This window comes from Heliangelus exortis, chromosome 7, assembly GCF_036169615.1.
Source record: "Heliangelus exortis chromosome 7, bHelExo1.hap1, whole genome shotgun sequence".
In the NCBI taxonomy this organism is placed as follows: Eukaryota; Metazoa; Chordata; class Aves; order Apodiformes; family Trochilidae; genus Heliangelus; species Heliangelus exortis.
In genome coordinates this window covers 4,814,246-4,828,143 of record NC_092428.1, presented here as the reverse complement: position 1 = coordinate 4,828,143, position 13,898 = coordinate 4,814,246, and the positions used below count along the sequence as shown (strand labels likewise).

At 39.9% G+C, this 13,898-nt stretch overlaps 1 protein-coding gene across 1 annotated transcript in view; it reads left to right on the top strand.

Moving 5' to 3' along the window:
• Nucleotides 1-13,267, top strand: part of ZCCHC24 (zinc finger CCHC-type containing 24) — a 108,809-nt gene extending 95,542 nt beyond the window's left edge. Inside the window, exon 4 of the mRNA XM_071748315.1 lies at nucleotides 6,961-13,267. Within this exon, the coding sequence (XP_071604416.1) occupies nucleotides 6,961-7,074 (114 nt within the window). The 3' untranslated portion in view covers nucleotides 7,075-13,267. The remainder of the gene's footprint in view (nucleotides 1-6,960) is intronic.
• The last annotated feature ends 631 nt before the right edge of the window (nucleotides 13,268-13,898 follow it).

Sequence of the window (13,898 nt, the reverse complement as noted above, 5' to 3'; positions counted from 1 at the left end):
TATTTTTTTTTATTTAATTAGCACTGCTACACCTTAGCATGTCCTGTATATTTTTCCTAATTTTGCTTTAGATTTTTATTACTTTGATTACCCACCATGGGAGAGTCTTCATGCATGTTTGAGGTCCTGTGCACTTCTAGAAGTTTCTGGCAATCACTTTTTTCCCCTCCCTCTCAGTGCATCAGTGGATGTCCTCAGATACTTATGTGCTCCTCCTGCCTTTATTATATGGAATCAAATACTTTCAGGTTCATCTGAATCTTCTATTACAGTTTTTCCAACTTAACTCATCCAAGAAAAGTTGCTGCCTCTCCCTAGAAGTCATATTTCTCTTTTGCCATTTTAACTCCATTCAAGCAAAATAGTGCCACTGTTTTGTAGTATCTTTTTTTCACTATGTGACATGACCATAGTACAAATATCCCATAAATTGACTTTTTTTATTCTTTCTAAGTAACTGAAATGAACTGCGGAAGTTTGACCACCCTTCAAGCTCAGATAGTATTTACCTTTAGTGAAATAAACAATTTCTTGTTCCAAACCATTTTGTCAATACTTCTCTGCAATGTGTAGTAATTCATTATCTCCTTCTCTTCTTGCCCTACTATTTGGTAAAAACACCTTTTTATCTGTTAGGTCACAATGATATCTTGAACATTATTTTAAAAAATAATGGTCATTTAATCAGCAGATGACAGTCACTGTTGGCTCCTCAGCATTAACTGTCCTTAAGTACTAACAGCCTCCAAAGTACAAAAATTACTTTACTGCAGACAGCTCAGGCTAAAACCAGTCAGGTGCCACATTTCCCTGGTGAGGGAATATTGTAAAATGTCCCCACTCACAATAGTATAAAAACCCTGATAACTCACACCAGGTCAGACAAACCTCCCCTGTTTGTATCTGGTACTGGGCAGTAGAGCACACTTAGAGGAAGATGTAGAAAACAAGACACAGCAACCAACTCAGAAGATACTTTCCCTGTCCTCTGAATTAGCCAAGTGAGTATCTCTGCATCCTCCCACTTTCCCCCAAACAGATCAACCTCTCTAGAGTCTGACAAATAACCACATGCCAGATTATGATGCTTTAGTCCAATTTAGAAGGAAAAAAAAAAATCAAAAAGAAACCCTGATTTCAGGATTGCTTGATATTCCTTGCAGTGAGCTAAGAGTTTATTCTCAGTTTCCAGCCTTGCCCTTTTCTCCAGCCCTCATCTCCATCTCTGCATTTCATCCTGCTCAGTTGCTTCCCTCAATCCATGGACTTTTTTAGTCCTTGTTCAGATTGTCTCACAAGGGCTGCTTGTGCCCGGGTACTGCTATGGAGCTGGCTGAGGCCACAGTACCAGAGCACTGAAGATTTTCTCCACTCTGGATAGCTCTGGGGTAGCCATTCAAGCACATCTGCTGGGCCTGGCCTCAAATCTGGATTTCCTGTGCATACCTTTGCTTAGTGGCTCCCTGGAGAAGAGAGGAGAGCAGCCACATTTCCCTGCCACCTGCTCTTTGTTCCTGGAGGCTCCTCTCACTCCAGGAAAGGATCCTGTGCCAATTCCCCACAAGGAATGTCTCAATTCAGCCTCATGCTCTTACTCCACATAACCTATCTGTGAGAATGAGCTTTTTAATCTCTCTGGGGCAGGAAAAGTCTTCTCAGCAGTTTTACAGCTGTGTATATACTTTGGAGCTCTCCATAAATACAGCCTTAAATCTCTGCATTTAAGAGAGATGGTGGAGCACGTTTTCCAAGAAGAAGCAGAAAATGCTGATAAGCAGGGATGCTGCCATTCAGTCCCCAACTCATCCATGGAGCAGAGAATCAGGTGGCTCTTGCACCTGACCTACAAAACTTCTGCTCATCCCAAGGAACCTCTGAATGCATTTTTATTTCCATGACATCCAACATGCTCCCCTTGCAAATGAGCTTCAAATCTGCTGCTCATCCCAAGGAACCTCTGAATGCATTTTTATTTCCATGACATCCACCACGCTCCTCTTGCACATGAGCTTCAAATCTGCTGCTTGTCCCAAGGAAGCTCTGAATTCCTTTTTTGTTTTCATGACATCCACCACATCCCCCAAGTGATAAAGCTCCCAGAGGCAGTGCTTGCTGGAGCTGACAGGACATGGGACAAAAACTGGAGGCCCATTGAGCTTGAGCCTGATTGAGGAGCAGGAGATCAAAGAGCTACCTTGATAAAGCAGCTCTGTGGCTCTTCTAGAAGTAGTTTCCTGGATAGTTACTTCAGCTATTCTAAAGATAAACAGACATCTTAGAGGAGACTTAAACCTACCTCTTATTCTTCAAAGGAATTTGGATTTTGTGGTTGTTTATGCTCCTTGCAGTGGAGCCCATCCTTATAGCCATTCGCCAGCATTCTTGGCCCTGCACCAACCCAGATGCCAAGCTCCCAATTTCTTCCTTTGCCTGCTATGGAGGCACCATCTGCACTTTTGGTTGATTCCTGACTGGCCCCTTATCGAGGCTTCTTCTCTGACTTTGTGGCTAACTCCACTGCTGTTTGTGATGACAGCTGTTGCACTGGTGCAGAACCAGCCATCTGGTGACTGACTTGTCCTCTTGGCCACTACAGTCTTCCAGCTGTCAGGAATTTACTGTTGGGCTGGAAATAATTTGGTATGTAAATACATTCTTCATGATATTCAAACTATTATTTCCCTGGGCAATGCTGTGGTCCCATCACAATTTCCTTACCCAAGTGCATCTGTATTCACCTCTATTCCCTCAGAACAGGGAAGGATGGGTCTGATCATTCACACCAAATAAAACTCTTGAATGGTTTCAGGTGTACAAGTATGGTCTTTTGACTCTTTAAATTTAATAAGCCTTTCCTCATACTTGTATGATCCAGCAGTGGGAATACAGATTACCCCAGACTGCTGGTTCTCTGAATACTAAAGAGAGATTTTCACCATTTCACTGATGAATAATTTCACTGATAAATAAATTTCATTCCTTCCTAGCTGGCCTGTCTCAGAGGCTGCTGACAGACCTGTCTCTCAGCATCATGCCTCTGCTCTGCAGCCTTCTTACTGCTGCCTCTGGGATCCCCAGCAACAACTGGGGCTCTCCTTAATGTCCCTGTTCTCCCCAGGCAGGCAAGAAAAGCTGAGTCTCTTGCTCAAGAATGCACATTGCATCTCACCCTTTTTCCCCAGAGCTTTTTTTTTTTTTCTTTAATTGGACTAAAAACTTAGAAATTCATTATAGAATGTATGTCTTGAGGGAAGCATATCTAGCCTTGGTTCCTTAAAACTGGTAGCTCATTACCCTACCAGCTATAGTTGCACAATCCATTTCCATTCACATATCTAAATTGTCATTTAGTCATCAAATTTGCTCCATTAAGACTTGAGGTAACTAGTCCAGAAAAATGATTTAAGTGTTTTCTTACATTTCAATTTTGTTGCAATCATTTACCCCTCAGTGGTGCAATCAAATTGTTCCATTCTACAGAAAAAAATTTAAAAATTCAGTTCTTCTAAAGGCAAACATCAGCAGCCACATTATTCCATTTTACTCCTTAGAGGAAGCAGTTTTCCCTGAGGGTGTCCTAGTGATGATTTCTCTGACACCTCACTTGATAAGAGTAAGTTTTGTTTGGATGGTTTTGTGTTTTTCACCGACTTGTGGGGAACACAGAGCTCATTTGGTACACGTAGAGTGCAATGGTCCACAAGCAGAAGTGAATTTGCAGGACAGGAATTGCTATATAAATTTATTTCAGCTTCATTCCCCTGAGGCACCAGCTTTAGTCACTACCACCAAGAGCTTTCTTGGTGGAGCTGCACAAGATTATTTCCACCCAGCAACTACCAGGAGAAAATTAAAGCAAGACGCACAAAGATGAAGTAAGAGTGCCCATCCCTGTAGTTTGTTTTTTTTTTACTGAAAATATGGACTGCCAAATCCAGGATGCTTGCATTTGAAAAAAAAAATAGACAACGAAAATTGAATTATTATATTTAAATTCTCCACTTAATGGAAAAAAGCATACCTTTCCCAGAGAAACACTGCAGGATTTTCTGTTGTTTTACAAGCTCCCTTTCACTTATTTCTGTGGAAAATTATTTTTTCAGCCAAAGAGCCTGTTCCCTTCTCCACACCCTCTCCAAACCCATGGCTGAGTTTTCATGGCCTCAGCAGAAGCACAGAACTCTTCCAGCCTCCTCAGCAATCCCCCAAAATAATGGGCAGCTTGGAGCATCCCAACCCTTTTGCCCTGCTCTTGTGCCAGCATCTTCTCCTTTGACCACACCAAAGGTGGTGGGAATTGTCCCATGGAGTCCAAGCTTGCTGGGCACCCACAGCTCTTTAGCTGCTTGACCAACCCACCCTTCTAGCACAGGGTCAGAAAGGTTGCAAGGGTGTAAGGTTATTACTCCAAAGTCCTCCACAATTAGCACCTAACAGCAGCAGGATAAGATCTGTTGCTTCTCAGTGTGTTTGAAGGGTTTGGGGTTGGTTTTTTGTTTTTTTTTTTTGCCTTACAAGAAACCCGCAAACAGAGGTAATCTGGGACTTCATTTTATGCAAAAGTTGAAGTGTTTTTAGGACAGAAACCACAGCTCACTCACTACCAGTTTCGAAGTCTCAGCCCTCCAGCATCTCACCAGAAAATGCAGCCTGAGCTCTGCTCTGCTCAGCTCCTTCCAGCTGGCCCTTGGCAACCTCCTTCCCTGCCTTCATAACCCCCTCTCTCCTCAGCCTCTGTGTTGTAACATGCTGGTAACAATAACATTTCTCAAATCAAAATGCTTTGCAGGCCAAAAAGCTGAGCTCAATCAACACAGGGGGAAAGCAAACCATGGAGAGCTATTGTTTCTGAAAACTGTCCAAAAAACTCTTGGCACTTCAAGGCATTCCCAATGTCCTTTGCACTATTTCCAGGAAAAATGATTCCCAAGGCCTTGTGTATTAAAAAAAAAAAAAAAAAAAATCTGGCTTATATCAATAAACATGATAACTGCTGTATTTTTTTTCCCCTTTAATCAAAGCACATCTAGCATGTAGAAGCAATCAGAGCTGAGTCAAATAGGCTCCTTAAGTGTAGCATTTTGAAAGTCTCCAATTCCCTGAGGAGGAGCAAAACTTCTGAGCCTGAGCATCATCACCCACTGCATTATGTAACACACATTCTTGAAGAAGCTCTTTGGGCAGATGTTGGTGAAATAAGTGGCAGAAGAGCAGGTTTTCTGAGCAAATGAACTTGTTGAAGTTGTCTGTGCTGTGGCACAAGCACTGCCTGCACCAGTGATGGGGCTACAAGGCAACTGTGGGCCTTGCTGGTTCTGATCTCAAATCCTAGCACAGTCATTTAAAGTCCAGTGGGGCTGCAGGGGGAGGTTAAAGGATTTAGAGGGGTCCATCCACCTTCCTTATCCCCTACCTGATATAAGGAATCCCCTTGCCAATTAAGTTGTAAATGAAGTTAACTCAGAGACAGGAGAGCTGAAACTTGAGGCATCTGATGGGTAAGGACACAAAATCAGGAGCAAACCACTGAGTAGCTCCCATGTATTGTTATTACTACCTGTGCAATAGTTTTGCACTTCTAATCCAATATAACCAAGCAAGAATTTGCAGATATCCCTTGTTCAGGAGAACAAAATACATCGTGTCTCATTTTAGCTATTCAGAATGCTGAGAAGCCCCTCTGTTCACTGGATTATGAGGCATTCCTACAGTGCTAGATAGGAAAAAAGAAAAAAAAAAAGATTAAGGTATCTGCTCTTCCTGTCCACAGGGTCTCAGGTAGGTGGCTTTGGTATAAAGAACATAAGTGAATATTGAGGTGGTCAGGTGTAGTTTAAGATTTTATAGATCTAGGAAAACACGGCTGTAATTTTGTAATTTATACTCATCTACCCCCTTATTCAAGAATATTTTCAAGATATAAGCCAGGGTTCAGTATCCCTGTGAGAACAGTGAGAAGCTTGCAGCTTGTTTTTCAGATTTCACCCCACATGGTGTCTGTACCCCAGGCTCATAGAACACCCACTGCCTTCATGGGAAGGACTGTGCAAAGAAACAGTCTTCAGGTTTCAGGCACATTTCACAAAAATAGAGAAGTTATGGGCTAGGGAATTTTGGTTGGTTTGTTGGGGTTTTGTGTTAGGTTGGGTTTTTTGTTTGTTTGTTTTCAAACAAATATTGCACTTTATGATGTTCTACACCTCACATCTGTCACCTCTCTCCCTGTTAGACTTTCCAAACATTTAACAGCACAGGAATATTCACTGTGGATATTTTATTTTCAGAATGACTGCAAATAAAAAAAAGGGACTTAAAAACCACAGCAATTCCACTCCCTTATTTAGCTGAACATACCTCCCTCCAACCCTGTGATTTCACTGATTTTATTAAAAATACATAGTCAGTTTATTACTCAGGTTCAGGGGAACACATGGTGTTGTGAGGTTGGGGATTTTTTTTTATTAATAGTTTTGCAACTGCTCTATTTCAAAATTTTTAGCCTCAGAAACGTGGGACTGAGTATTGGGAAAACCTCATTTAGCTGTGTAACATCTGTGGGTGGTCAAGAGAGTTAATCCTAACATTGGACACCCCTGCTGGCATTGCTGGGTAATGGGATTCCCATGCTCGAGGTGTTAATACTTTGGGGACATCTCAGTTACTGAAGCCAAGAGAATAAAATCTGCTGTGTTCCTGCTTTGGTCCCCAACTCAGTCTTTTAGTGATTTGTCTACAAAGTTACCATAACCTTTATGAAGAAGACTGACTTTAAGTTGTGAAGCTCCTCTGAACCAAAAACGGGTTTATGGAAAAATATTTCATCCCCCCAGGAATATTTCAGTCCCTTTAGCATTGCTAGGAGTGAGCTCAGGGAAGTGTAAAAGTGGGATTCCCATGTGTAATGAAGAGTAACAGTGAGGAAACCTTGGAGCTAATGGGATTTCCCTCCCTTCACTGCAGAGACCCCTGGAAAAGCCGGATGGCCTGGATGTTTCGGATCAGAGCAAAGAACACCCCCAGCACCTGTGTGAAAAGTGCAAAGTTTTGGGCTACTACTGCCGCCGTGTGCAATAAAAACCTTCCAAGTGGCCTCTGCCATCCCCATCATCCTGAAAGATCCTCGGGCAGCATGTGATCAACAGCAACACAATAAATCAAGATAAAAGCTACAATTATTGCCAATATTGCCTATCTAATAATATGCCTTACCATTAATAGAATGTAACATTTCTCCCGTGTGTGCACATGCATGCAACAGGTATTTTACAGGACTCTGGTTTGTATAGATACATATATATGTAGATTTTTTATATATATATGTACACACTCATATATAAAGTGTTACTGATAGTGTTCACACCAGAACCACGGTTCAGGTTCTGCTGATTGTTTACACAGACCCTATATCATGGCCAGGTGAAGTACTATTCAACAGGCAAGGTATAATATGTACAAGGAATATATATATTTATATATATATATATGTATGGCTTTTGCAGAGGTTAAAGAACTGTGGGGCCACTGATTGCAAGCACTCACCCACAACATGAACATTATTCCTGTTATATGACAAGAGAAAGGAAGGATAAACAAGCATAAAAGAAAGAAAATCACTGTTTTCCCAGTTTTACAAAAGTCTGAGACTTTTGTGCTGCTGATTTCTTGGACTTTATTTCTTACCATTGTTTGGGCAGGGTTTAGGCAAAATCGTTTTTCTTGAATGTGGCAACAAAAAAAAAAAAAAGTGAATGGTTGTTTGAAGGGGCAAGTTGGGTAGAAAGGGTTCCATAGTGGGACCCAGAGCACCAGAAAGGATTCCAAAGGTTTTTGGAGGAGACAAAACTGGCTTGTGTGACTAAAGGAGCCTTCTCTTGTCATGTAATGCCACTGAAATGGTCCCTGCATGCCTCTGGGTTGTCCATTAGGCCACCAGCACACTCAATTTACTGTGAACATGAGGGGATAAGAATAGTTAAAGCTGTCCCCAAAACACTTAATTGAAAGATTAACCAAACTCACTCTTCAAAACAGTTTGAAAGCCACTTTCTGGAAGCATTTTTGTGTCCTTTTTTTCTACTGTACCAATTTGTTGAAAGGTGAAACTTGCTAGCCATAAGGGTGTTTTGAGGCATGGAGAACACTCTGTATAACCTTCCCTCTTTATGTCTTCCTGAAGCACCTGCATTCCTGAGGAGAAATGTAGGAGTTCTATTTTGTTATCCCATTTCAGGTAGAACTTTGTGCAGGGGCACCCTGCTGCAAAGAATTCATCAGGGACTGGGCAATATCATTAACTGAAAGTACCTCGAGGCAGTATCCTCTTTTTTTTTTTGTCTACATGAGAGTACATTGGCAAAAGGACACAACAAGCAATTCACTTGCAGCACTCACTCACTAAAAAAAAAAAAAAAAATTAAAAATTAGAGGGGGGTTTGTTTGGGTTGGCTTGGTTTTAATCAGCAATTCCTATTTTGATGAAGTTGTGGGAATATTTTACGTCCTCAATAGCTTGATGTGAATTAAATTGGTTTTGAGGATCAATTCCACACCACCAAGGCAGAGGGATTTTTATGCCAGGTGATAGCAGGATGTTAAGTCATAGTCAAAAGAAAACTAAAAACTTACAGTGAGCATTTGACACTCTTTACAAATTTCCTTTATTTCTTGCCCTCTTACAAGCAGGGCAACATGGGTTCTGCTTATTTTGGTGGTAGGATAGGGTACAGATCTTGCAAACTTCATTATTTATGGGTAGCCCAAGTGACCCAACTGGCCAGAGCAATGGATCAATATTTGGACTCCTGGCTCTTCCACAAGATCTCTCCAGCCCTCAGTTTTCCCAGCTCCAAAATAGGGCTAAAACCATTTCAGTTTACCTACCTCACAAGAGAGTTGTGAGGCTTACCTAGTGCAAGTGTGTTGACATCACTGGATGTCAAAAATAGTATTAACTAAATTAATCGCTTTGAAATTAATTTAGCAATTCCATTAATTAAAAGAGCTGACAACAGTATTACTGGAAGTTAGCACTAATAGCAGCTCAGTTGCCTCAGTCAAGATATGCAATTTTAGGATTTTCAAATGGGAATGCATTCTTTTGCACAGAGTCAGAAATTACCTTAGAGACAAATTCTCTAAACAAAGATTCTAACCTGCCCATAAAAATAGGAATAAAAGAATACACCTGCAAATCTAGGGGTGGCTTTTCAAAGTTTGACCTCTAGGACTCATCTTGATAGTTTGTTTCCAGCATTTTCAAAAAAGCCACATACTAAATCTTTTTTTTTTTTTCCTCTTGAGCACTTAATAGCATATGAATTTAAAAAATAAAATTTAAAAAATCACCTTGATGCTTCACATCCAGCTAAAGGAGACTTAGAGAAACCCCCTTAGATGAAGATCAGAGAAAATACTTTTTTTTCTCCCTTACACTAAGGGAGAAAACCGGTTTTGGTTTGGTTTTGTTGTTTGTTTTTTTTTTCTGTTGAATACTTTCCACCTTATGATAACCACTAAGTAGATAAGATAGCACATGTCTTGCTATAGCTACTTTGATATACAGCAAACTACCAGGCTCTGAGTAAAGAGCAACAGAAATATACCATTAGCTGGAAGTGTTGCTATTTTCACAACAGTGCCCTGTTAAAAATGGCTTGTCCAGATTCTGCTCTGCACAGCAGTGCCTTTACCTTCTGCAGTTTTAGGCTGTACTTTAAAATAAGGTTCCTAAAAAAAGTATGTGATTGACTTTACAGCAATTAATAATTCTTAAAAAGCATACTTAGGAGAGTTCAATATTTATAGGAGTGGTCTTTGCCAAGGCAGCAGACATATAAAGTGTATTTTGCCATATAAAATGGGAGGAAAAGTGGAGGGGAAGGTCTGTCATCATGTAGGGGAAAAGCAGATAAAGAGCAAAACCTACAGGGAGGGAAGGAGTGACACTGCCAGGGGTTGTAGTACCTGACTCAGAGACCACAAACCCCTCCTGGTGCTGGATGGGGATCAGGTTCCCAGCATCCCAGGGCTGGGAGCATCCTGCTTGCCTGGCCATCCCTGACAAAAAGGATGTGACCAAAGGGTGACTGAGGATCCCTGGGGAGCAGCCAGCACCTCCCCTCCCTGCTTTATTCCCAGGATTGTAGCATTCAGCCCTGGACATTTGCTCCAAGTGTGTGGGTTGCTGGAAAAAGACACCCCCAGAAGTGGGTAACAAGAGCTTGTGACCACAGACCCCTCTTCTCTCCAAGGTAATTCACCTTCAGACTTAAATAACTCTTTCCAAATTGGAAAGACTTTAAAAATTCAGATTTTTTTATTGGAAAGAGGATGGGTTGATTTACCTCAGATTTTTCTGGATGCTTTCTGAAGTTCTCTTTAAAGGGCCTTGCATTTGGAACCTCAGCTAGTAATCCCTGAGTGCATTTTCAGTCTTACCAGAAGCAAAGCAGGCACCAGCAAAAAGCAAAAATCAATACAGGCCTCCCTAAACTCAATAATCTTCTGCTTCTACCTGTGAGAAATTTGACTTTTTGCACTTACTTAGCAAACATCACTTTTAATCTCAGATTCTTGCTATTGCCTGCCTACCAGCACATACTTTTTTTTTTTCCCCCTTCTTACTCTCCCCTCAAATATTTTTACACTTTCATTTAATCCTTAAAAAATAAAACTAACCACAATTTGTTGGTCAGTCAGAACATTTCACACAGATTTTTGTCTGGCATTAGCACTGCTCTGGAGAAAGGTATCAGTGATTTGAACTGTGTAGGGTTTTAGCTGCTTTAATTTGATGTGGCTCCAATGAGGTTGTTACAAATACTTCAATTAATGGTGATGAAGAAAAATCCCTGTAGCTTAAAGAATGGCCCCATTTTAGCCAGTTTCTACTGCTGCTACCATAGATGTAAAATGATGCCACACAAGCAAAGTTTGAGGCCTTTCTGTCTCAAAGTTGCTTTTTCATTTCAGATAAATACACAAGAGTATATATTATTTCTGAAAATAGGTGTATTTTGAAGTTCCCCATTATATGGGACTTAGTTTGTAAACTAAAAATGTGAAGTTATGGATGCCTGAGAGAAGCCTTATACAGAGAAGCATTCTCTGCATTTTAACCTTTAGGTATAACATGAAATTCAGATTATACATGGGCTGCATACCTGTGACACTCTAGCAGATTTTCCAAAAAATAAAACTGCTGAAAACATGAAAAGTCAAGAAACTTTGGAAACATCAGACTTCATAGATCAGTTCTTTTTGTCCTGCAGTCACATACAATCTTGGTTGTTTGTTTTTTTTTTTAATTCCCAATGTGGATCCTAAGAGTTATCCACCGGCCAGCACGTAATAAATTATCACCATGTGGTTTTCAAGTTAAAAGTGAATTGACACACATTTTCCATTTGCCTTTGCCAACCCCTTTTCAAATGCAATGGAATTATCCCCACACAAGAAGCATTCTTTAAGGTATCACTCCAATCCATATCGTTTCCTATCTGCAAAACCACTGCTGTCCTTTCAGTTTGCTGAAGTGCTCAGAGGGATGTTTGAGATCTTAGATATAGGGATGATGGTTTGTGTTTCTAGGATGAATTTCAAAGGGACAATCGTGTGCAGTTACTAGCTATAGATGATTGATATAAATGTTTACCCCTGTATGAAGTATTTTACAGTTTTACTTGCAGATGTGTATTTATCTTGAGTTATACTTGACATAGAGTTTCTTTCAATTTTTTTTTTTTTTTTTTAATACTATGTGTGTATTTTGGAAACCTTTTTAGATGTTAAAATTTTTGAATGGTTACAAATATTTCTTGTAATACTGAACTATTATCTGGAAACTCTTTGCAGTAACTTTTTTGTATATATTTGAGGGCCTTTTTAAAAGAAGTATTGTTTGTTTGTTGGGGAAAAGTTTTTACAATTTGGAAGCTTTCCTAAGGGCCTTCCTCTCAACTAGGATACTAACAGAGGTAAGAGATTTCTTAAGTATTTTGCAGAACTAAGGATGTATCCTCAAGAAAATATTTATGGAAGTAATTTACTTTTTTTTTTTTTTTTCTTTTTTTTTACATTGCTTTTGTCTGTATAAAGTATGCAACAGAACTACACTAAGAAGGAAATATTGTCTACATAAAATATTATATGAAAGTTGGTACATAGTTCTGACAAAAAAAAAACCTTGCAATTCTTTAAGCCATATTGTTTTTGTTATCCTTGGATGAAAATATCAGTATTAAGTAACCAATATATTATTCAAGTGCTTAGACTTATATGAAAATGCTTATACAGTTTATTTATGTGTATTTGGGAAAGGACTGCTAGAAAAAGCTATCACTGGACATAGAGCAAGTGAGGAGCAAATATCAGTATTCTGTCACTTTATGGCCTTGTGAAAGACACAGAAGATGCTGAAAGCACCACAGGGGCTCGGAAGCACAAGTGTTGGGTTTCAAATGGTGTTTCTTGTCCTTTCCCAGAATGAGAAGGGAAGAGAGGTGGTTGGGACATTGTTTGACAACTTGACTTTCACAACTTTTTTGCAGACTGTGAGTTCAGCTATGCAGAATCGGCTACAGCAATAATGTCAGTCAGAGGATGTAAGAGAAAAGGATTTAAGTAGATTAGCAAGGATTTATGTTTATTTTAATTAGAAGTCATAGCAATATAGAATATGCATGTGCACGTATTTGAAGCATTTTTACACTTTACATTTCATGTAGCTTGATTATATTATGAAGGACTGGGGTTTTAGTTTGATATTTTACCATGCTCGAGTGGGAGGTCTGCCCAACCCTGTACTGGATTCTTCTTTCCTTTAAAAGGTTATTTAGAACAGCACTCACTGCATTGTGTACTAGTGCTAAAACTAACACTGTATCTTATTAATTTCTTCAGCTTTAAAAAAAATTAACCCAATTATTATTGTATTTGTTTAGCTGTACCCACTGACCTTGTCAGATTCAGCTGGTGATTTGTATAATTTCTGTTTCTGTAACTGTTATTAAACTTGTACAGCTAAAACAAACCAACAAAACCTATGGACAAAGGCCTCAGAGGTACCAGTTCTGCTTCAGCAAGCAAGGTGACAGCTTGTTCATCTGGTGACTGTGTTGCTACAGAGACTGTAAAACCTCTGTTATGGATTGTCCATAAAATGGCATTCCGACATGTGCCTTATTTGCTGGATAGTATACAGCTTGCCTCTAGTATTCTAGCATTTTAATGCTGTATTAAAGTACTGCAAAAAAAAAAAAAGAAAAAACAGCAAAGGACTGGGCTGGTTTTCTTTAGACTTCCTTCCTTTGAAGCTTTACTACCAACTGGGTTGGGTGCCTGGACCAGCCAGAGGAGCTTGCAGGGCAAACCTGCCCCAACATAACCATGAAGAAGAAAAGCTTCTCCACTGCAACAAGAGTGGTCACATCCCGAATGAGTGAGCTTCACCCCAAGCCTCCTCAGGTGGTGGAATTATTTGGGTTCATGGTGCTGACTCTGAGGGTTTAAACAGCCCACTATTTTTTTCTGCAGGAAAAAAACTCCCCAAAAAACCTCCCATCACAGTACAAAGTCATTCTGTCCTTCCTAGCTGCACCAAAAAGCTGAGGTGCTAGGAAGTTGCTACAAGGACAAAGAACATTCATGCTACATCATTTAAAATGTAGGGGATGGAATCTAATTAATTCTTTGTCAACACTCTAAGTTGTCAAAAACTAAGTGCTCATTGCTTATTAGCAGTGATGTTATCACATCCCCAACTAAAGATCAGTGGTAAGAATTTTTTTTATTGAAACTGCCAATATTCTTGTGATTGGAAGTTAAAATAAGGTTACAAAATTAGACTTTAGGTATCCAGCATGAGACCCCCCTCTTCATGTAAAAGAAGCAGCAAACTT